Source organism: Ptychodera flava, chromosome 13 (assembly GCF_041260155.1).
Source record: "Ptychodera flava strain L36383 chromosome 13, AS_Pfla_20210202, whole genome shotgun sequence".
NCBI classification, from domain to species: domain Eukaryota; kingdom Metazoa; phylum Hemichordata; class Enteropneusta; family Ptychoderidae; genus Ptychodera; species Ptychodera flava.
In genome coordinates, this window is record NC_091940.1 from 14,746,860 (window position 1) to 14,771,621 (window position 24,762).

A 24,762-nucleotide genomic window follows, 5' to 3' on the forward strand; every position below is an offset into this window, starting at 1 on the left:
CAATATTCAACAACCAAACAATGCAATACAATTTGTGAAAAACAGTTCTGTTTGCCAGAGACTGAAGACAAATGAATACACAGGAACGGAAAATCTGTGACCTTCTTGTGTCATTTCTCCAGCTGCCAGCTTCTAATGAAAAGCCTGAATATGGTATGTTTAACTTTCAAAATCGTAATTGAACTGAGGTAAATTAAAACAGAAGATTGCTTGTGGTAAAAACATTTGCGCCGCCTATGGCGGCGCGCCGGCAAAGAATACATGAGAATAAGGTTTCCAAATTTTGCTAATTTCTGGTGCATTGTGACAATTTTTTTTTCTCTTCTGTCTGTTATGACAATTTTTTTTTCTCAGGCCATGACAGGATCAATTTTTTTTTTCTTCTATCTCACCTGGTGACAATTTTTTTTTTCTCAAAATCCTCCATATCCCCCCAGAAATCAAATGGTTCCCCCCTTAGGGTGATTGTCTTCTTCCCCACTAAAATGCCATGAAAGGTCCCAGCTCCCGTCATATGTTTAGGATTATTATAAGAAAGGCCGCCTTTGAAAATAAATTCAAGAAGCATTATCCAACCTCTGAGTACAAACGAGCGTAGATCATAGTCACAATAGATTGTTAAAAATCGCACATGTCCGATTTATTTCATTAAGTAGTATGTTGATTTTCATTTATTTACAGTTCACGGACTCTTTTGTGCTTGAGGTCTCCAGCCAGACGTGTTTCAAGTTGGTCATGCTGTAAAATAAAGTCATTTAGGCAAGTTATAATGTACGAAACGCTTTGCCCCGGCGTCAATGACCGCAATACGATCGTGCGCTGTCTTTAACGATAAGCTACACGAAAGAGTGATGACATCCGCTATCTGCATGCGCACGTGTGAGATGAACCCTATAGGTAATACACTACGTTTCGGTCGGAATCTCGCGACAACTTCAGTACATCGCGGATTTTACTCCACAACATCGCGGTTTTTTTCTAAAAATATTTCCAGATATATTCCGAATCTAGAACCCAACTTACTAACTCCTTCAGTAGACGACTGACAGGGGACCTATACTTGCAAAGAGATCAGAAATACGTACTCGGTGTTTTACAGTACTTGACATCTTTCGTTCGTGTTTCATTATGGTAATCTACGAGTATTGGACAAACAGGACACTTCGAAAGCAAACACAACATATGAGACTATATTTAAGTATTTTAATATTTGACAATATCATGTTTATCTTGTTACGAATGTCCATGTGAGAACAACTGACAAATTTTAATTCGGAAAGTCACTCGAAACCGTTATCGACGTGAATATATATGTATGGAGCGCGTATCCTTATCCTGCGTGATCTTGGTGGTCCTTTTCCTGGAATTTTTAATAACGCCGGCGAAAACATCATACGGTAAGTAAAAAATCTAAAAGTGATGTGATCAACACCTATTGGCTGGCTGCCCCCCCCTCTCTCTCTCTCTCTCTCTCTCTCTCTCTCTCTCTCTCTCTCTCTCTCTCTCTCTCTCTGATGGCCATTTATTTCAACAAGAGTAGTATTCATTTCAAAAACAAAGATAGGAAGTATAGAAAAGTACATAAACATCAGTTCTATGAGGTAGTCTGTACACTCGACCTACATTGATAATACCTTACATTTTTACCATTTCACAAATCTTTTCTGTACTCTAGGTCTAGGTCTAAAAGTTGCCCATAACAAGTTACGATGACGTTTGACGTCCGTAGCCATTCTTTGATTACGGTGTACATTCTTTGTTTGTTTCTATTTCTCAGAGTGTGGGGGAACACTGACGGACTCGGACGGGAAGATCAAAGTTGAAAATTGCAACGAAAGAAAAACTTGTGAATATCACATTAAAGCTTCAGACGGGGAGAACATCAAGGTGTGTCATAATGCATATAGTTTCTTAAATATTACATATTAATATTATATAGGGCTCAGCCCTTGGTGTCGCGCCAGGGGTTAAGATTGGCAATGTTATTTGTATTGATTCATGATAAAATGTAATTAATTGTTACTTCATAAACGTTTATATGACAACTATGCCCAGTTTCCCTCTGATGAAAGCAGTTCACGTACGTACACGATGTCAAACCCTGCAGCAGTGCAGGTAGGCCTATAGATTTTCTGTAACGTGTAAAAATTTTGGACAAAAATTGGCAATTTTTACAATGATAACAGCCTATTGCGTTAAACAAGGGACGTATCATGCAATCATTATCATTGCAATGGTAACCGCACTGCCCAACTTCCACTTGCAAGCTGAAAACTATAGCGTTCCGTCTAAAAACTGGCAATTTTTGAATTTAATTATTGACACAGGGGGCGCTTTTCTAAAATTCAATCCCAGCATTCTTTGTGTATGCCACCGTTCATATGCACGACAGTTTTCTCCCTTTATCTATATTAACGATATTTTGTATCAGCGACAAGGTGCATAATAACATTTACTGGCTAATAAAAGAGGTATATTTTATAAATGGCATGTTATATAATAATAATTTGTTTCGTATTTGTTTATTTACGAGTACTCAAAAAAAAAACATGGCGGCGCCCATGAAAGAAGGGTACACTTCCGGTTACTCGCATAGTATATTATGAATAAGCGCATGCGTAGTCAGTAAGCCGCTGGCGCGACTATTATACATCTACCATCGAGAACAATAGAATTTAGCGTGCGCTAAAATAGTCTGGTTCCCTGACCCATTTCCCCGGTAGAGGGCGTGGGGAAATATAGGGTCAGGTACCGGGTAGCCATCTTGAACAGAATTTTGTTCAAGATGGCGGAGGTTAGTCACCTGACAGAACATGCTACAACAAATATGGCTGCTACCATGAAAACGCCGGTCAAAATTCGAATGGATCAGAATTATGTTCGAACACAGGTATCCGATCCAAAAACATTGGCACACGAGACAGGAAACATAAACTGAAAGGATTAATCCAGAAGTACGGAGAAATAGAGGTGATTGAAGGCTGGCTGTGATATCGCAGCAGTACTTGTGGCGTGTATCGAACGCACTAGGGTCATTGAGGTCATCGCCGACTGTGGCGTGACCCCAATGACCAGAGCACGTTCGATACACGCCACAAGTACTGCTGCGATATCACAGCTAATTGAAAGCAAACTTTGTTGGAACTGTGAACGACGATTGATTTCGATGGATAGAATGGTGTCCGAATTTCGTGAAAAATGCCAGGCATCATGTCGACGTTCTAAAAGTATCAAGAGGTGTGCTAAATCACAGTGGCTAAATCACGGAGGTAAAAAGTCTTTCTTTCTACCTCCACGGCTTTGTGGTACAAACAAGAAGTGGTGTCAAGTGAGCCTGAAAGTGCGAAACCCAAGAAACATGAGAAAAAGTTACAAGTGTTACTTTCATCCAATCACAGCTTGGTTTATTTTAACCCAATAGCGGCCATGTTTACATTAGCCGGTACCTGACCCTATATTTCCCCACGCCCTCTACCGGGGAAATGGGTCAGGGAACCAGACTAGCGCTAAAAAAGCCGTACGGAACTCGCGCCCGTTCCGTACGGCACGGTTTCAAGGCGCCCCATTCCCTGCGGCTGTATCTGCGCGTTCACTGTAGAACGGTTTCAAGGGACCCCTTGGACGAGTGCCAGAACAAGTCTCGCGCGCGCTCTGTATGTACTGTTCTGTGTAGTGCACACGCTCCAAAACTTGCAGAAGCGCGTCCGAGTACGTAGCGTTCCACACTGGCGCGATAAAATCGGAAGAAAAATTGTTGACATTGCACGAAAACGGTCACTACTCCGACATTTTGATGCCCCGATCAGGAATGTAAGATGTATAATAATAAGGTTATTACGAAAATACCGCAAAGGATGCACTCGGACATTGGCGCCTCGCATCGCCCTCCGCTTCGCGTCGGGCGATACGCTGCGCCAATGTCCTCGTGCATCCTTTGCGGTATTTTCGTAATAACCTCATAGTATACATAGAAGGGGTTAAGGGCCAGTGATGCTAACGTTTGATAATGTTTTCAGCATTTTTGTTTTCAATGTCAACCATAATTCCTTGTTCTACTCCCCAAGGCATGTTGATATACACCGTGTTAGGCTCCGAGTCGTCAACTCAACCCGTACGTGTGTAAACTGTATTGTTATTGCTGAAAAGTGACTTCTGGTCCGGACTCAAAATTCAAATGTAAACAACAACAATGTATTTTAAACATTTAGACACTAAGTTGACAAGCTGTATAGTTGGTGTTTCAACATTCTTTTGGGAGTAGAATGAAAAATGCAATTGATATGCAAAATAAAAATAATGAAAAAAATCATCCAAATTTGTGCATTACTGGCCCTTTTACTGTCAGACTGGCTGCACTTTAGGTTCAATTTGGAATACGATTGCGATACCAGGCACTGGCCATCATCTTTCAAAATGCCCTTCTCGGAATTTAAAAAAAAACGGACGCTATACCTAGACTTGGACTCTCGTCGATATTTTCGTTGTACAGTACGCACAGTTTTGATAATAGTTTACAGGCTAGGTGGTCTCGAATACTGATTGCTGTTGGGCCTCGGGGCTAGGGGGCCCATCAAAGGATTGAAGCCACGTGATCACTAGTGCCACCTCTTGAACTAGGTAAACACTTGCTTTTCAACAGGGTAAACACTTGTGTCGAAAACGCCACACTATAGAAACAATGTCCTTTTAATTCGCCCATTCGAACAGTGTGCAACAAACCTATTTATGACTATATCACGTCGAAAGGTGTATTTGTTAAACAAACTCGCGGTATTATTGAGTGAAGTGGTGACGTCTAATAGGCCAAAGACAAACAAGATGGCCAACGATATTGCTGATTGCGCAAAGTAAAGTGAATTTTAAGTGGATTTTAAGCGAGATACTTGTTTCAGTTTAACAAAGTCGAAGCTCTTCAAATTATTGCAGGGTATTTGGTGAAGTATTACTATACTTCACACCTTGTTCTGTCTTTTCCTCTTTACGTGCGATCATCACAAAGAAATTAATGTCACCACGATCTATAGAAATCTTGATACAAGATATAGAGGCCAGAATTCATAGGTTCTCTGACTGTGGGTCATTTAAGACAAGAGGTGTTGCTCTCTGTATACATGCGCGGGCAATTCGCAAGCTGTCAAAATTTTGACATGAGCGGAAAGCTAGTCCGGGTAAGTCTGCTGAGTCTAGATCTGACTGCACAAATACTAAAGAGTCCCCGGGCTATGCACAACGACAATGGCTTTCAACTCGCGTCTTTCTCTCCCTGACAACAGAATGACTGGTTGGAATGTTGTCATTTCAGAAATTACAAAGATATCGCCATATTGATTAAAGTATTCAAACACACAAAAATAATATAACAAACATGTTTAAACGTGTTTAAACAGCCCGACTTTTGCCCAAGCATAAATCACACCACACTAGTGTAAAGAAAATACTGTTTTCTTGACAATTATATATATATATATATATATATATATATATATATATATATATATATATATATATATATATATATATATATATATATATATATATATAATGTATATGTCTTTGTCTTTATGTCTCTACTGTGTTGTCTGTCTGCCAGACTGTCTCTGTCTGAATGTATCCGTCTCTATTCCTATACCTCTATACATCATCGGGCGATGACTCATTGGTTAGTATGCCAAGAGTGGCCGGTGGTTTTTTCCCAATGATGCAATTATGCAAGCATATGTTTCACTTTGACGTTTATGAACACCTCCATAAGAGTCTTCTCCACTTGTAACCGTTTTGCCTCCCTGAAACCGATATGTTTCATATATTCGTCAATTAGATACACAATGTTGACTTCGAAGCTGGCGATGGCTCGTGTATGGAAGAGTACGTTGCTGTGTACGACGGCGCTGGTGTCTGGGGAACGGTGATGGCGCACTACTGCCGCGGAACGACGTTTGAGGATCCTTTCCTCGACATGAGGTCGAGAAGCAACAGTGTGTACATAGTTGTACGAATTGCCGAGCCAAGGTCCAGCTCCCACGAAACTTTGACGTTTGAGGCGGAGTACATCATCTGCGATGACAACGATACTGAATGCCAAGGTAGGCGTCTATTGGTTATTTTTAATATACAACGCAGGTACGTCGGCAGTATGAGACCTACCAATGGCAGACCTCGAAATGCACAGGAAATGCATTGAAGTTTGCCTTACAGTGATTGCGAATTTTGACAGAAAATTAATGAATTGATCGATTTATCTATCTTGTGTTTTTATTAAAATTACATTGTGAATGCAAGTTATATTAAATACATGCCAAAGAAGCTTTGAAAGTTAGCAAATAAACAAAAAATTACCAGTACTATTTTCTCTCCCCTCCCCTCCCCTACGGTTAATGCAGTAACTCCAGTCTGGATGTACGTAGCAATCGGAGTTGGTGTGTTGGCTGGTGTCATTCTGGTTGTAACTGTTATCGCTCTCATCATCTGCCGATGCTGTAAGAAGACTAAACAACAAACAAGGTAACATGAGATTTCTCGCTATGTTCGATCGAACCGTGCCAGCAAAACAGGTAGACTCTGTCTGTGCTCTTTGTGGAAGTATCGACTTGCCAATCGCCGATAATCGACAGTTTAGGTCTGGCAAAAATGAAAACTGTGTTACCTTTAAGTAACGTGCCTTCAGTCGGAAGGTATTTTTTAATTTTTTTTCATAAGTTGTCTGCGACCAAGAGTGATTTTAATAACGCTAAAATAGTTTAGGTTGGGGATTTTGATGAGGGCAGACTGCGTTATTGCATACTTTTTTGTTTGGCCTTATTATTTTATTCAACCCTACCCGCGTTGAGATTGTAAATATAGCACACTTATTACAATTACGCGTTTTTGAAATGAGAAATTAGTACAAAGTTGTCTTATGTCGAACGTCCAAGCTATTTTCTTCAACAAAAAAGAGACGTAAAGAAATTTGATGAACCAAGTACAATTGTTAAATTTGAATCTGAAGGAATGCCCAACAGATGAAAAAGCTGACATCTTTTAATTCTACTCTTATTTTATCATGCATGCCTCTCAAATGTCTATTAATGGAATTTCTTCTTTACCAGCCATTCGTTTATTTATTTATTTATTTATTTATTTATTTATTTATTTATTTATTTATTTATATATTTATTTATTTATTTATTTATTTTTGTCCCAAAAAGACCAAGCCCAGCCACAAATGACGAAACAGGAGTTCAGCATATATCGGGCAATATGAAAGAAACAGGAGCAAATGGAGAAACGACCGTTGTCGGCGCACCACCACCCTACACGCCAACTGCGCCTCCCGCAGACCCGACGTACGTGTATTCGTACCCTAGCCTTTATCCTGATCTGCACTTAACTGTCGCGGAGCAAGATATGCAACGCCAAAACGGACCAAACGGACAGCCGCCAAATTACGAGCAAGTTAACGATCAAAATAGCGTCAACAGTAGTGGTAATTAGCAAGGATTTCCGGATTATTATTTGAAGGACTATATGGAAAACATTGATTAACGATCGGGTACGAGTTGGATTAGAAAAGCTGTTTACAATTCCGTATTATCATATATTCCAGTAGGGTGATCATATGGCCGCAGAAGAATTGCATTTCCAGGATGGAGGAAGCACGCACGCGCACCATTTTTGAAATTTAACTTTATATCTGATGATCGGCGAAGGACTCCAATTTACCCCGATGTTATCTATAGTGTAGAACTGCTTTAAGTTATCAGTAAAAACACATATTGCATGTAATGTCTTAAGGCACAGAAAAAAAATTGCAGGTCACAAGAATTAAATTCAGTTGGAAAAACGGTACTCCGACACATAATACAGAAAAATCATTTTTCAGTGTCAGTTTTCCCTGTATGGAATCGTTTGTGCACATTTAGAAATGCACTATTAAATATCGAAAAAAGTCAATTGACTTGTTATGTAACTCAGCGTATACAAATTAAGCAAACGTCTTGTTGTGATTTTTTTCCTACGCTCTTACGCTCTGTATATAACTCATTATTTGTTCTTTTGCATTACACATTTGTTCGTCGCCAACTTGAAGGGTTAACTGACACACTTCTATCTCTCAAAACTCGACTTGAAATTGTGGAGTTCTTGCAGTGAATAATGTTCCTTCATCATATTATGGCATTTGTATGCCGCGGGGTAGAAGCCCTGAATCAAATAAAACTCATCCATCTATCTATCCATCCATCCATTTTTTTCATCTCATCGATCATATTCTTCAGAGGGAAACCAGTACACAACGCCGTTGAATGTGGTTTTTTTTTCATATCATAAAATTTACCTACATGCATGAGTAACTCTTCACCAGAAATCGTTAAAAATCAGCATACGATAGCACCTTAGAATACGTAGATTGAACATTATTTATGCAATTAGATCGCATACCAAACAAGAATGTGAAAATATAGTGAATTTCTAGTAGGTGTTATGAACAGAATGGTACGTCCCAAAGATGTGAAAGAGAGTGTGGGGCTAAGAATCCTTTCACTTCATCTGTCTGATGATTGCAGGATGAATGAAACTATATTATTGCTTTGTATGTACTTGAAGTAATTTGTATTATATATATATATATATATATATATATATATATATATATATATATATATATATATATATATATATATATATATATATATATCGACGGGTGCACCATTCATTTAAAGTTACAATAACAGAGTTACCTAATTTGACAAAGATTTTGTCATTCCTTTCATCATTAACCAATTGAAATGAGATAAACAACCAAGGGAAGTCACTCTCTTCTGATTTCTAAGTCAATCCCTGACGCACTACTCAGTGTGTGTACTCAACGGCCAATGTGAGCCTGCACAAGAATTTGTTTGTTCTGCACTTAAGCCTAGTCACGGGTTTTAAGAGTTAAATGTTTCTATGGGACATTCATATGCAAAATGTAATGCTGTTCTTATAAGGGTTTGCCGATAGTTTGTGTTGTCACAAATCGACACTCAACTGGGGAGGCCGCTCTAAGTAGTGACGATTCCGCAAGGTAGGTAAAACTTCCCAACAAACCCGATAATACTCGAAGCTTGTTGATGAAATGAAGAGAGGAAAATCATTCGAAAAGGGACTGTAACTGCAAGTCTAGCGCAAAACTTAGTTGAGTCAACTTTGCAGATTTTCGGTAGGTCGTGGACTTTTGTCGTGTATCGAGCTCACAAAATAATGTAAACATTTTCATAATGCTCAACATGGAAGAGTCCGATAGTACCGTCGGCCCTGTTGATATCGATATCATTTCAGTTTCAACTCTTCTGCTTGCTGTCTCAAACTTACGAAAACGACAAAAAGAACTATCGATATATTTCTTTTTGGTCAAATGATAACTCGAGTATCTGTACTAGAACTGGGGTGCAAAGTGCACTTGCGACTTGAAAACAGTCAATACTATCCACAGCCCTTGAGCGTCACGACATCCCAACTCTCATCACCTATTACTGCAATTGCCACCAAGAGTTAACTGCACATTTCAATGAACGAACCGTGGGAACCGTGTCTCGGTGGGAAATTCTCAGAGGTCACCGGCCTGCAGTATTGTTGCTCGATTCAAATGGTTGCATTCATAAACCTATGAATGGATGAGCTTTGAAGATAGCCACAACTTACGTGAAGTACTCCAGACATCAGAAATGAATTCAAACACAACTCAATACGCGGTTACACAAAAAGGAAATCATTATTAAAAGAGTTCACCTGATTGTAAAATAAAAATGTTTCTCAAACCATGTAAGCAGTGCAGCGGTTCCGCTCCGTTATCTATGCACAAAACATGTCAACAATTTGAAATTAGTTTCCTGTGTTGGAATTCACGCACCATGCGACCTTAGGTACCTCTACGTAAGAAAACCATGAACCTTTAATTTCGAATATTATGGCGAGTCTTTCTTCGAAAGTGCGACTGGTCAATAAAACTATACTTGAGAGCAAAGTTACAAGTGTCGCATATAAAGAACGGCGACATCAATTGCAGACCGAGCGAATAAAGGTACCTGTACTCTCTATGGCATATTGTTATGCTGATGTGACATTTAGGAAAGTCAAACCTTGACTCGTCGCGTGTGCGTTTTGAATGAATGGCGTCATCCCCACCTCCTACTGTCTATTATCCAATCACGGTCCCTCCACAAAAGGAGGGACTGTTATCCAATCCATAGTGGTGTTGTCACTATTTCAGATGGCCACTTCAAGGTACACGTACGGCTTCTTCCGTTAGTCGAAATGGTTTGTTTTAATTATCCTAATGATCATAATTTCACCTTAATCATCCGGGGCACTCACAAGGGTAGCACAAACCGTTAACATTGCTGAAATGCAATAAATGTTGGTATCGGTGCAAGTTTAAAATGAAAGTTGACGATTTGATAGTGATGGTCGGATGGATGGATGGATGCATACATGCATGCATATGTGGAATGGAGAGAGAGAGAGAGAGAGAGAGAGAGAGAGAGAGAGAGAGAGAGAGAGAGAGAGAGGAACTTACTCCTGAAATTTCTCCTGAAGGCTCTATTAATGTCGAGACGTGTGTCATGTAAATGTCATCCCTCTTTAATGATCTGTGACCGTTTCGTTTGCGTCTTTACCTTTCCATAACGTCCGATATTTGCAGCACGTGTATAAATACTGTGACACTATTGTCTATTTTCTTCAAACTTTAATTGATAAACTGCCACAAAGCCTAATAAAGAGCAGAAAGTAAAACTAGTCAGTGTTTGAGAGAGATAGGGGGAGGAGGGAGGGAGGGGGATGACGACCAGTTAAAGTCGTGAGCTACGATCTAGTGTAGCGACAGCTTGTTAAAGAATGCGTACATGGAAGTTAAATGTTAATTTGTGATATTGCCATTTCGGCATGATAACAAAGTTGCTTTAATTTCGAACATTAACTTCCCTTACAAATACTTGTCACTGGGCAAACTATGAACACTTCAACAAACAAACCAACATTATCCACTGCTATGACAACGTGATGTCCTTCTACAAAAGCCATAAAAACGAAACAGAATAAAACAAAACCAATTACTTTCACGTCGAACATTAGGCCAAGTGTTCTTCAAATGCGCAATCTCACATGATTATGATGTAATAATGTAAATTAGAGAAAAATATTTTCAAAAAACTAATTTTCAATGTTTTACATGTATTATTATAGGCTTTCCTTCATTTTACGTATACTTCATTGTAATTTGTTGTTATAGCCGCACTGCCATGCAGCTCTGATTTTACATAGATGACTGTCAGAAAATGCCAAGCAGGTATACTATATACAGAAAGATTCTCGATTTCGACCACATTTGAAGATATCCAGCTTTAAAATCATCCACTGACTCATCTCCACATAGGGCGAAGTTAACATGGAAAATAATCAAGTTGGCAACGAATTCGAGTTGCTTCCACAAAAAGATGAAAGTACAATAGAGCTTCCAGATGACCAGACGGAAGAGGTAAGATTTAGTACGTTTTCAAGAAAGGGTCGTTACACATTTTACTGAAGTTCTTTCCCATTTCCATGTTACTCTCTAAACCTCACACAAAATACAGACTCAACTCTGCCATCATAGTGTCAGTTTCTTGAAGCATCTAGCAGCATGCGCCACCCGGGCAGATATGGGGCCCTCAAAATAGTAACAAGACTGTAATAAGCTATGATCCACAAGTTCTATCATCTCATTTAGAAAGCCGTGGTGATATTTAGGCTTAGCCATCTTGTTATGGTGAAAATCGCCATGCCATTGGAGATAAACGTACATAATTGCTCCTATACGATGTTTTGATATCGTTGTATTCAAGATAATTCACTTTTGTGAGAAAACAATTAAAATAGGTACATGTGATACCCAGTTTATACTGGATTTTAAAAGAGCTATAGGAAATTTGAAAGCTTCATTGAGTAATCTCTTAAAACAGGATCTTTAAATTTTCACCATCGAGAAGTGTCGCTGTTATGTTTACAAACGGAGAAATGCCTTTCCATGTAATCTCAGGGGAAAGAAAATAATGCAATGGATAATGGAACATTCAAAGCCAGCGACTCTTTCCGTCCGATGAATGGGGCGAAGGATTTGTTCGAAAATGTGAAAATTCGTGACACCGAGGTCATCGACATCGATGATGACGATGTTGGTAATGAAAATGAAGATGATGATGTAGATCAAGTCCCATCGGATCCTGACAACTGTTTTGCAAGGGTATGACGACACTGTGTACTTTTATCATTGACATTGCCAGTTGTGTTTTGCCTCATTCCATAATTTATTTAAGTTTCTACAAGACCGTAATGCGCCATGTTGAGATATTTAAAAGAATCCCTTCGGGAAAACAAAGATTCCCCCATTGTAAGCGTCTTTGCAATGCAGTAAAAATATGTGTCAATTTCTTTACCCTTTCTATTATCTGAAATACTCATTTGATTGAACATCATCTTGATGATTTGATTCTTTTTACACAAGCAGAGCTTACATTTGTATGAAAAAGTCGCTAGAGGGCGTCCGATTAAAAGGGAATTATTAAATTTTGTGCGCGATGACTTCATTCTATGCTGACCCTTTTCAAAGATGCACAGCGTATTTTCCTCTTCGGGCATTGGGTCACAGTGGGGATAATTAATCTAGTTCACTTTGATCTCATTAAAATCACAGGGCGTAAGAAAAATCAAATCGAGCATTACCGGATTTCTGGACAAGTACAAGAGACGGTTGAAGATCGGCTGTTACGTGGTCCTGCTTCTTCTGTACATGGCGTATTTCTGCTACGCTATGTATTATTCCTTCACGAACGCAAGAGCACTTTTCGCCATGACAGTGTGCGTGGTGTTGTGTGTTATCTACGCGTTCATCAGGAACAACTTTGGTGGTGAAATTAACAAAGTCATATGTCAACCATTGACCGATTTCTGTGACAAACATTGGAGTGTCATCAGATGGTAAGTTACTAGTAAAAAATGTTCGGCTTTTAAGAAACATTTTTCGCAACGGTTTTTTTTTGTAAGAAACATATAAATAAGATAACTTATATTGGTTCCTGAATAGAAAAGAGCGCAAAATAAAGTAATCGTCAAACAAGATTTTTGTTTTAGGATTGCCTCTCTTTTTAACAAAACTGACAAATTAAAACGTAATTTACATAATTATCAGTTAATCAAATACTGAATCATATTTACAGTGGAATTTGATCGAGTGTCCGTTTTGCCTTGCAGAGCTCGACAAGTCTACATGTTGCTTATCATTAGAAAAGTAAACATTTGCAACAAATTGAGTATTTGGTGTTAGATTACAGCGCACGCGGCGAACGTTTCCCAGACACTATCTCGTCTACAATAATGACAGTCGTTTCAGCATGCCACTCATGCACAACAAGCTTGACACCGCACTATAGCTATAGCACATCATCAAAGTTTTCTTTCAGCTACAGCTTTGTGTACTTTGATTTGGGAAATATAACTCAGACAAAACTCACTGGCATATTTTTCGAGTGTCGGATCTATATCTCGAGGAAAGTCCTCAACATCAACCGGACTGACTCTCGGCGTTTTATTACAGTGAAACATTGTATTTTTTTCAGCAAGGTAAAGAATATTTTGAAGGCAGAGAGATATCATCGTCCCCTCCATGCTAACCCGTTGCCGTGTATGATGCCGTCCGGGAAATTAATAAGTGCCAAAATACGGTGAATTATTTCAGAAACACTTGGTGTGTTATTCAATGGCACAAAATGTACCGTGTTGATTGAATTGCACTTGCCTGTGCAAAATCAACACTTTTCTTCAAGTCTATTTTGTAGCTCAGAGAAGTGTCAATTCAGAGAGAAGTGTCAATTGAGAAAGTTTCATTTAGCTGAGACAAAAGAGAAAGCGGGATTAAAGTTTCATTTAGGAGTGTTTAGCATTTTCTGGTTGACAATATTCAGTGTTGTATCGTGTCAAACTTGTTGATAGAGTAGACTCACTGCACTCGCAATGCTACAGACTGCATGCTGAAGGAACTGTTGTCGTGATTGCTGACATCGAGAGAAGAAAGGGTTTTTTTTTAAAGAATTTACTTGTTTCTTCATAAAGTTCCCAATTAAAGTAAACACCTAAAAGAAAACTGATGATGTGCATGTAGTGCAGTGTTATGCTTGTTGTCAGTGACATGCTGAAACGACTGCAGTGATCGTGACGAGACAGTGTATGGGAAACGTTTGCCGCGCGCTGTAATCTTTACTTTTCTAATGATAAGCAACATGTAGACTCGTCTAGCTCTGCAAGGCAAACCGGACACTCAATCAAATTCCATTTCATTTCCAATGAACGTAGCACAAAACTTAGAATAATTATAAGATGATTATTGCATTTTCAGGATATCGGCAATCATGACGGTGGCGTTAACCGTGACGTGGCTTATCATTGACACATCCAAGAATCCAGCTAATATGATGTCATTCGTGGGACTCGTGGTCGTACTCCTCTTTACCTTCGTGTTTTCTAAATATCCTGATAAGGTACCAATTTTCCTAATATTGTGCAAATCGTATACCCTGGTTCTTAGTTTATTTTCGGATGACATCACTTAACACTAGTACACTCATAAGTGTATTTGATAATGTGAGAAATTCTTTATTTTTTGACCCGGTCACCAACTTGGTAGCAATTTATTAACAGTAGCTGATTTTTGCTTCCTTGAGGCAAATTTGTATCCGCCTTGTAAGTGGCAGCTATAGTGAAAATTATATTTTGTATCATTGGAATAACGCAAATTGAAAATACAGATATTTACATGAGCACATTACCCCGCCCTGAAATTGAAATCCTTAAACAGTTTCTCAGCTGTGTTGCCAGCACTGTTCAACACAAGGCATTTCAACATTATGAAGATTGTTTTTGAGGAGAACAAGAAGCTGCGTTTTGCAGATACAGAACAGAAATACAGGACGGGTGAACACTTCAAAAGTTAATACAAACGGAATTTCATCCCCTTCCTAGATTCGTTGGAGACCCGTGCTCTGGGGACTGGTTCTCCAAATAATTTTGGCGTTATTGATACTTCGCACAAGATTTGGATTGGAAGCCTTCCGTCTTCTGGGCGAACAAATCACAATTTTCCTTGATTACACCGAAGCTGGCTCGAAGTTCGTGTTTGGGAGTCTGTGGCACAACCATTATTTCGCTTTTAAGGTGGGAAGGAATTGCCAAACTTTATGAAAAGTTTAATAGGGAGAGATTCTTCGCGTAATTTATGATAATTATTATGTGATAAGAATTTAGAGAAAATGATCATGAGAAGACGTATATAATGTTGAAAAAAGGCTACATCTGGATGGCGATTTGTTGGACTTTATGCGTTTCGGAATTCAATTAATTAATTAATTAATTAATCTATTAATTAGTCAACCAACTACAGCTCCGGCGAAAAAGGGACAAAAAGACAAAATGACAATTATAAACTACCAAAAACAAGAAATGAAAAAAAAACACATAAGTGTACTAAAAACGAAAGGCAACTTCATGCAAACTAATTACAATAAAATCTTGTAGAGTAAAATTTTGACGTTTATGGTCGAAGGTTTTGCCTATAGCAACTTCTTCTCATTTGAAGCATTCGGATCTACTTAAACCCGAGGATTAATGATTTTTCGCAAGCGCTGCAAGGCTGTAAACGCTTTGTGCGCGATTTACCTCCGCAGATCACCTGGATTTACCACCGTGACGCATTAAAGGTATACTCTCACCTATTCCAATTTTGCCACAGTTGCCACGGAAAGAGAAAATCTAACCAATCACAGATTTTAAGCGGTGGCCACTTTTTTAAAACAGCGCCCTCACATGGGCATATTTAATACCAAGGAACGCCCCTTTGACCATATATGGGCATATTTAGATCACAGGTGACTGTATACTTTTAAGAGATAATGTTTTGACGATGAAAAGCCCTGAACTTGATCAGACGTTGCCAGATCACTAGCTTGTCAACCTTATTTTTTCAGGTTATGCCGTTGGTGTTGTACCTCGGTTCAGTCATCGCTGTTCTCTACCACATTGGTCTTGTTCAAATAGTAATCACGAAGCTGGCCTGGCTCTTACAGTTCACCATGCATACGACGGCATGTGAGTCGCTAGCCGCTGCAGGCTCTATCTTCCTCAGTATGGTAAGCTTCGCAACGCACCAGGCAATGTTGCTTTGAGCTTGGCTATGCTATCTCATTAAAATCAGATGTAGCAAAGGCGACGTCTCAAGATTTGCTTGTTCTATGCTGGTCTCGTTCTGTTGCTGTCGTCGGCGTAGTGAGGTGATAATCATTTAACGGGAGCAGCAAAGAGCACGCGAAGGTGGAAATGTCGCCATCTGTACATCGGATTTTACTGACATTGGGGTACATGTAGGAGTCTGACAAATTCAACGCTGATACATTTTGAAATGAACGTTAAGTTTGCATCAAGTTTGCATCACCTGTCAAAATACAAGGAAATGGTAGAATTAAGACCCTTATGGTAAAATCGCCTACAGGTCCATCACAAATGAAGCATATTGGCTTTAAAAAAATGGTGTAGGAAATTTGTTTGCAAATTTTATCTCCCGCCATCTGGAGAAGACGAGATCAAGAGGAACGTTGAATTGTCTGATATGATGGCCTTGTCTTATTTTGATCACTGTTATGGTACTATCCATTTGCTAGTGTTTTCCAACCTTCAAATATATCGTTTTAAATAAATACGTTCTCATCTTTGTTAATACCGATGCAGTGTTTTCTTCTTACAGGCCGAAGCTCCAATGTTGATTGGCCCGTACATACCGGCGATGTCTGTGTCGGAACTCCACGCAGTCGCTACGGCCGGTTACACGACGATTGCGGGCAGCGTACTCGGAGCCGGCATCGCATTCGGAATCAGCCCGTCTAACCTGATCACCGCCTCTGTGATGTCGGCACCAGCAGCTTTGGCTGTCTCCAAGTTGTTTTATCCAGAAGTGAAACAGAAACCATCCTTGGCGGAACACAGATCTGCGAAAATCCGTCTACCGTAAGTCCTTGTTGAGGAGCATCCAGCAGTCATGAGTTCAATCTTTATTTCAAACTATTGGTTCCATCAGGAAGAACTATGCATTCGATAAATTCTTTCAGTCCAACAGCTTTCATGTCAGCAGTACTAAGCTGATGTGTGCACATAACATTCATGTGCAGTGGCTCGGTAGACACGCTGATCGGCCATAAAGTTTGTATTGAATCAGAAATTTCGATGATATTTAAACAAAGAATATCTTCTGTAAAGATACATATCAAGCTTTGCAGTCTATTTAAACATTGTCAAGGAAATGAAATATCAAAAAGACCCGTTGCGAGCGAAAAGTATGCTGTCATGGTTCTATAGCTAGCCTCAATCATAACCTGAACAAAACGTGCGATTATTTATGTTCATAGTAATGTTCTCATACAGTATGTTTGCCTTACATACCAGGGAATATCAGAATGTTATCGACGCCATTGCGGGAGGAGCGATGGCGGCTGTACCGATTGCCGTAAATATTTGCGCAAACTTCATCGTGTTTTTGGCTTTATTGGAGTTCCTCAATACTTTCCTGTCATGGGCCGGAGGAATGGTGGGCTATCCTCATCTAAGCTTCGAGGTACGTATATGAAGGAAGGTGAAATGTATGCCCATGAAAATGGCTTTGTTTTCCGGTGTCTCCGATTTGAAACGATTCTAACCTATTTAGCATTGTTCAGCGAAAACATAAGTCTCGCTTGCCAGACGGCGAACCTGCGTCTGCACTTGAATTAGGGTGGCCAAAGTTAAGCTAAAATGTTGCGACATTATACGCAACTCACGCACACTGAAAGTGAAATTTGATTTTCGTGAAATTTTAAACGCCATTTTTTCTGAAAATAAGTAGCTCAGTTACTGAAAAAATAGATATTTCCAATTAAAATCGATGTATGAGGCAGGTTTCATTAAAAAACTGAAGAAAAAACGATAGAAAAATAGTGTTTTTCCTCTCCAAAAATGCCACTTTGTACTGACCGGCCACAGCGCTCGAGCGGTCGCCGCTCATGGCACGCACTTCTGAATCCAGTCAATACCTATTTCGCAACGGAACTGCTTTCGGGCCCTGTGCACGCTATGATAGAACTGTGAAACTTGGCCAGGAAGTGGCAGACCATCCCATTTACATGTAGTGGTGAGTTTTTGTTATATTCTGGGAATTTTAGCCAGCAAACACGAGGTAAAGTGAGTACGGTGAATTCGGTGTAGATTTTCCCATTTAGATACATATTTTTGCCATAAAACTTGTAGCATGCTCTTTTTAAACATCATTCCAACATGTCTGTGAAATATGACGAAAATCTGTTCACGAGCACAAGTACGAATCATAAAAACAAAATCATGTTCATTCATAGACCTCAGTACAGTGTAACTCAAGATGGCGGCGGAAGGCAGTCACACTGACACACCATTGACAGCCTGCCTGAGGCTGAAGTTAGGGACAGCTATTTCTTACAATTTCATGGCTGAAAATGAACTGCATTAAAAGACAATTGGCAGTTTAAATTGATTTGTTAGAATTGAGTGTTATTAAATAACATTGTGACAAAATTTCATTGTATTGTGAGCTCTAGTTTTTAAGTTATGTGAATTCAAAATTCATAAAAACATAAAAATCCATCCATTTTCGATGGTACGGTGCCGCCGCAATTTTGACTAAGTCAGACAAAATATTTTCAATTTTCAACACTCACAGTTTCAAAATCCAAGACTGTGCATCAGTCAAATCTTGATTTTTCCGTAATATTTGGTAAATCTGTGCACAAGACACAAAGTTTAATGATTCCATGTGAAGTAAATAAAAACTTATGGGTTGCCAAACTTGAAGGAATCGGCATTCATTGAAATAATTTTAAAATTTGCCAAAAATTGTCCGCGAAAAAATGGCATTTTTTTTGCTTTAAAACTTCATAACTTTTGATTGGATACAGCTATTTGCATAATTTTTTTTTTATTTTTCTTCTTTTACCCCATTCTTGCTAAAAATCCATTTAAACTGTGTGTATAAACAAGAGAAAAAAATGGCTTGGCCACCCTACTTGAATATTGCTGTGCTAACGAAGTGCGCCACGAACGGCAAAGCCGCAAAATGCGTTTGTCGCAGCTCGTGGCGTCGTCGCTAGTGGCGCACTTAGTGCGCTTAGCAAGAGCGGATACACAGACTCAGATCAAATTTTCATTATTCGAGAAACGATTACTGGTTTAAACCTCTAACCATCTATTTTCAGTGATTATTTCGGTCTCAAGAACTTCGAATCACACTTTCAGCTTTGGGTTTTCATACTTCAAAATTTTCGTCTGGGGAGTTGAGATAAAAACGCACTGAGCTTCGTTTGCGATGCCAATGTCTTAACTATCCAACGAGCCTCTTAATTGGTCCTCCACTTCAGATGGTTAGAATATTCTTCAGCGAGGGAGATTACAACTGAACTGTCAATCATGGCAAACAAATAAACAGCAACGTCTGTCATAAAATGAATTAGTTCAAGCTACACTTTTTATTACCACTCGAACACAACATTCTTGAAAACGCCATTCGTATCCCATCATCTCTGTCTACTCTTCATAACTTCAGCTCGTCTGCGCATGGGTGTTCATGCCTATTGCTTACTTGATGGGCGTTGACTGGGAAGACTGCTTCTTAGTTGGTGAACTGATCGGCATGAAGATTGTGACAAGTGTACTCATTTCCTTCAAGAAACTGGCGGTCATTTTGGAAAATCGTCAACTAGGATTAAATCCATCACTGTCTGTAAGTTCACATATTCAGGAATTACATATACACTGCATTAGACCATTTTAGAAATTCTATAGTGAAGATGTTTGTAGTCTTGGTGGTATAGTTATTGTTGGAATATTTTAGCCTTGAGCAAAGACCATACAAGAATATTTATTTCTAACTTACCAAACATGATGCTCAGTCCAGCAATATGGCCAGTGAAGGATAATAGACAGATATCTAATATGACTTAACATTTACCATTACAAAAACATGCTTTTTAAAGAAACGTCGATATTTTGATGATAATAATAATACATGTTGGGGTACCTAACATTCTACTTGAAGTAAAGGTAGATATTTATGATAATGTTTTGCAATTATTTCGTAATAGAAATCGATCCTATAGTAAGATGTAAACTTAATTGTTGTATCTGTCTACCTTAGCCTCGTTCTGAGCTAATAGCCACATACGCCCTCTGTGGATTTTCTCATATTGCTGGCATCGGCATGACGATGGGGACGCTGTTAGGGCTTGCACCTCACAGATCGAAGGACATAAATGCTGTGGTTGTAAGAGCAATGATAGCCGGGAACGCTGCTAACTTCCTAACAGCCTGTATTGCTGGTAAGTGCACACTTTATGACTGTTTGTGTAAATTGTTGATATCATTGTTGATATCACAGGGTCTCACAAGTGGCTATTTAAGTCAATATTACAGCGTTTTTCTTTCTTTTTCACAAATAAATCAGCTGAAAAACACAACACTTGTGTAGCTGTCTTTTGTGTAGCTTGTTTTGGCATGTATAGTGCGCCTTCAACGGGGAATTTGATCATATGTAAATGCGACCTTTAGTTCCGTGACCTCTAGCCATGCCTACTTCCTGTCCTCGCTATGCTTACTGTACTAATATTAGTACAGTAAACACAGCGACGTCTGTACGCATGGCCATGGCGACGAAGTAGGCATGGCTAGAGGTCACGGAACTAAAGGTCGCATAAATATATTTGTAACATTGAAAAAGAAAGAAAAACGCTGTAATATTGACTTAAATAGCCACTTGTGAGGCCCTGTGATCTGACGTTACATACTTGCATGGTTGACGGTGATAGTGGGACACATACGGTATAGCTAATGTGGTGCGATTTCTGTCAGATGAACACTTCTGTTAGTCGCCTTTCAAATGTTTCCCTCTTTGAAGATTTGGGACGTTACTTGAATCTGCGTCATGGTTCTATTGCTGTCTCGTCGCTAGGTGCTACATGTATTATGATGTTTTACAAGATTTTTTTAAAAAGAAGTACGGTCGATATCTTGTACTGAGTTTGCAGGTGAACAAGCTCGCATTTAGCATTAATCACAATATGGCCAACCTCAACCTCAGCAACCTGAAACACATGACGAGAGCCAATACTGTACTAAGATACAACTATATAGTACACTTTCGTCATCCATGTTGCTCACTCTGTTCCACATAAAGGCCAGATAAGTGTCAAAATCACAAAATTGTTCATTACTTTATCTTCTGATTTAGAAAAAGAAAGCGCCTCTGTCTTATTCTAACCAAAACGTGCTACTCTTGTCTTCTTCGGTTGCAGGCATTCTGTATGAAGGTGAACACTCTGTAGGGATCGGAAACAGCACTGCATGGAATGTCACAGAAAACACAACGGCTCTTTACACCATCACTTGAAATCCGTATTCTTGTGGTGCAAATACGTACATATCTCTGTTATGTCCGTTTAAAAACTTTTAGGCGGTACTAAATGATTGGCCGTAATACTGCGATGAAACCTAAATAGTTCGAAATTCGCACAGTAAAATATCTAAGTTAAGGGTACGGGTTTTATGTACACGCATATGAATAAATCAACGACGAAAAGAATTTATTCCTCACTCTGTCAAGTAAGTTTTTGCACGGAATTATAACGTGAAGACTAGGTCTAGTAAAATGACAAGGGACATTCTAGGTGAAGTTGATTTTTATTAATCTTTGAAATTACCGACGTAATAACATGCAGACAATTGAAGCATTGAAAGAACAGCTGCGCAGAGTCATTACTCGTTCGATGAAACACACCATTGTGAAATGGGGCTCGTCACCCGATACTACGCCATATAACTTTCATGAATGCTTCCAAAGATTGCATTGATGACATCATAGGCGCTCTTTCTCAGGGCTTGTGATTACATGAATCTCCCTCTTTGACAAGTAAGCGTAAATTAATACTAACATAGACATTTTTAGGAAACGATTTCATTCCTTCCATCATTGAAAGCATCCATGTACAAAATCGTTTTATAAAATGTCAGCGTATGTAATTGCAGTTTTTATAGCCTTTACAGATTGACATGTTAAGAAAATGCGCACCTCAAAAAAGAAAGGTTTGACATTCTGCTCAAATTCTTTTTTAGGAAACTTTGAACAATTTCATTTTGCAATCAAGAATAAAATTCACGACTAACTGGGAGTCGGAGTAGGGTTTTTCAATCGGAGATTACAACGTCTGGACTATGGAGCGAATTTCCTCGAATTAACCGATACTTGAAATTCGATTTTGGAAAAAACTTTGATAGCGTCAATTACACTGTATCTCCTCAGCTGACATGCGGCAGAGTACAGAGGTGTAAATGAAGGTGATAATACCCTGGCGTTGTGGGGATGGGAGTCACTGTACATGCCAATGTGTCCTTTAGGCAGTTTAAGTCGGAGTGGAGTGTTTTTCAAGTGAATCAAGTTCAATATAAAGTTACATAAAAGTTATTATTATTTAATAAGATGGTGAAAGTAAACCTGACATTATGGATACATGTATAATAATCGCAATCATACCAATCCATAATCCAATAACACTAGGTCAAAATTTGTAAGACAATAGTTGTAAACATAGACACAAAACAGCACAGAACAGACAGTAAATAGACGGTACAAACAAAGTCAAATTCATGAAAGAAAGATATATGGACCTCTGGCCAAAAGACCAAGAAGTGATGTCAGGTGTTTCGAAAATAGTAAGCGCATCCTGCCCCACATGTGGCACCTGCCATATATCAATCTGTAAGGTAGTGGTCACTAACTAAGGCCCAATGTCACCGATGCCATCAGGAATCATTTGTCGAAGAGAGATATTGTATTTATCTACCAGCTTGCGATACCTGCCAAAAAAGCGTTTGAATGTAGAGACAAGTCTTGCTCTGGTGTAACCTTGATTAACAGTTTGTAAGAGAGATGGCCATGTCTCTCTACAAAATCACCATATGAACTGCATGCTCTTGCATATCGTATAAGCTGGGAAATGTATACCCCATAAGCAGGTGAGAGTGGAATATTACTGATGAGGTGTGGAAAATTAATTATACTAAAGTTGAAATCATCTCTCTTGTCATATAGCCTAGTAGAAAGGTGACCATTGGAGTCAAATTCAAGTAAAATGTCCAGATATGAAGCAGAAGAGGCCGTTTCTGTAGTTTCTTTAATCTCCAATTCTGGAGGATAAATCATAGCGAGATATTTACTGAATTCAGAGTTATTCAATGAAATAATATCGTCTATGTATCTAAATGTTAGGTTGAAAGTACGAGCTACAGAGACCTTTTTCTGCTTGATAAGGTTCTGGATAAATTCTGCCTCGTATGAGAACAGAAATAAGTCGGCAAGTAAGGAGCACAGTTAGTGCCCATGGGAATTCCTATACACTGTTGGAAAATGTGTCCTCCAAATTCAACAAATATGTTGTCAATGAGGAAATCAAGCATACTGATAATGTCTTTCTCGGTATAAAACACTTTAGCATTAGTTGTATTTTTAACAAAATATGTAGAATTATACCCTAATACCACATATTTGTAACGGCGTGAACCGTTTTTGTAGAAAAATGCTTGGTTGATGATGTTTTTCAAGCGTTCTTTCAATTTATCATGTGGTATTGTGGTATACAATGTGGAAAAATCGAAAGTTTTAATAGATGTTATTTTTGAAACAGATCTTGATTTCAAATTTTCCAAGAGTTCCTTCGAATTTTTTAATATCCACATTTGATTTATACCACTCCGAGAAAAGACAACATCACAGTATGATTGAAGTCCCCGTTTAACAGTACAAAGAACAGAAGTCAGTATCTTCGATAACTCTGTTGTTGAACATTTTGAAGATCCTGCGATAAATCTATTAATTTAACAATTTGATGCAGTATTTCTTAACATAATATCAACCTCGTTACTAAACTTCATTCAATATGCAAATTAGCGACTAAGTGACGTGACACTGCAGAATGTTTTTGCACGCTATTACAGCTCTGGTATATCAAAATTATAGCACATGTAATAAAATTTAAGTCAGCATTTCGTGACATATCACCCCAACTATGGATATACATTAAAAATGTAAATTTGCAATCAGTTGACAGGACACTGCCATATGTCTTCAGTTTGTGTGATCCGTGTGACCAACATCTGATAAATGTGTTATCAAATTTGCCGCAGTCTCTGTGGAAATAACTCCTTGTCAAAAAACAATAATAATCCAAATCAGCATTAATTATGCATGGTACACCAAAACAATGAACGTGCATATGTATGCTATAACATTGTATTATCCTCTTACCAAGTTTCAAAGAAATTGGCTCAGGCATGTGCGGGATATCTGGGTGGACGAAATGCTGGACAGACGAAGCCTAAAGCACAATTCTCCTGGAGGTCAAATATAACAAAGAAATGACACAAAGAGTTACATTTGGTGTCAACTTTATTTACTTATGCAATAAAGGGAAAGTAACTCCACACATGGTTCATATCTTGGTTGTTTACGGTTTGTATATGATAGTGTGTAAAAGTACATTATGTTTGGCTTCATATGTACTCATCAGTCAAACTTCATTTACTCCATACCCACAATTCATTTACTGCAGAGCCAAGCTTCATTTATTGCACAGCCAAATGTCATATACTGCACAGTCAAATTTCATTTACTGCACAGCCGAA

General features: G+C 38.8%; 2 protein-coding genes across 3 annotated transcripts; both read left to right on the top strand.

The window, feature by feature from the left end:
• The first annotated feature begins 681 nt into the window (after positions 1 to 681).
• LOC139147540 (uncharacterized) lies at positions 682 to 7,957 on the top strand. The gene is made up of 5 exons (XM_070718659.1): positions 682 to 1,397; positions 1,778 to 1,887; positions 5,819 to 6,083; positions 6,381 to 6,501; positions 7,185 to 7,957. Exons 1-5 carry the CDS (start codon positions 1,316 to 1,318, stop codon positions 7,468 to 7,470), a joined length of 864 nt encoding a protein of 287 aa, XP_070574760.1. The 5' UTR covers positions 682 to 1,315; the 3' UTR covers positions 7,471 to 7,957.
• A 1,018-nt stretch (positions 7,958 to 8,975) lies between these two features.
• Positions 8,976 to 24,572, top strand: LOC139147541 (solute carrier family 28 member 3-like). Of its 2 annotated transcripts, none has more exons than XM_070718660.1 (12): positions 8,976 to 9,040; positions 11,390 to 11,491; positions 12,032 to 12,235; positions 12,686 to 12,969; positions 14,384 to 14,525; positions 15,007 to 15,198; positions 16,008 to 16,169; positions 16,781 to 17,040; positions 17,476 to 17,644; positions 19,637 to 19,813; positions 20,228 to 20,408; positions 21,381 to 24,572. In XM_070718660.1, exons 2-12 carry the CDS (start codon positions 11,402 to 11,404, stop codon positions 21,473 to 21,475), a joined length of 1,956 nt encoding a protein of 651 aa, XP_070574761.1. In that variant the 5' UTR covers positions 8,976 to 9,040; positions 11,390 to 11,401; the 3' UTR covers positions 21,476 to 24,572. The 2 variants fall into 2 exon arrangements, with proteins under 2 accessions (XP_070574761.1, XP_070574762.1); XM_070718661.1 differs by having other exon boundaries at positions 8,985 to 9,040; positions 11,246 to 11,491.
• The last annotated feature ends 190 nt before the right edge of the window (positions 24,573 to 24,762 follow it).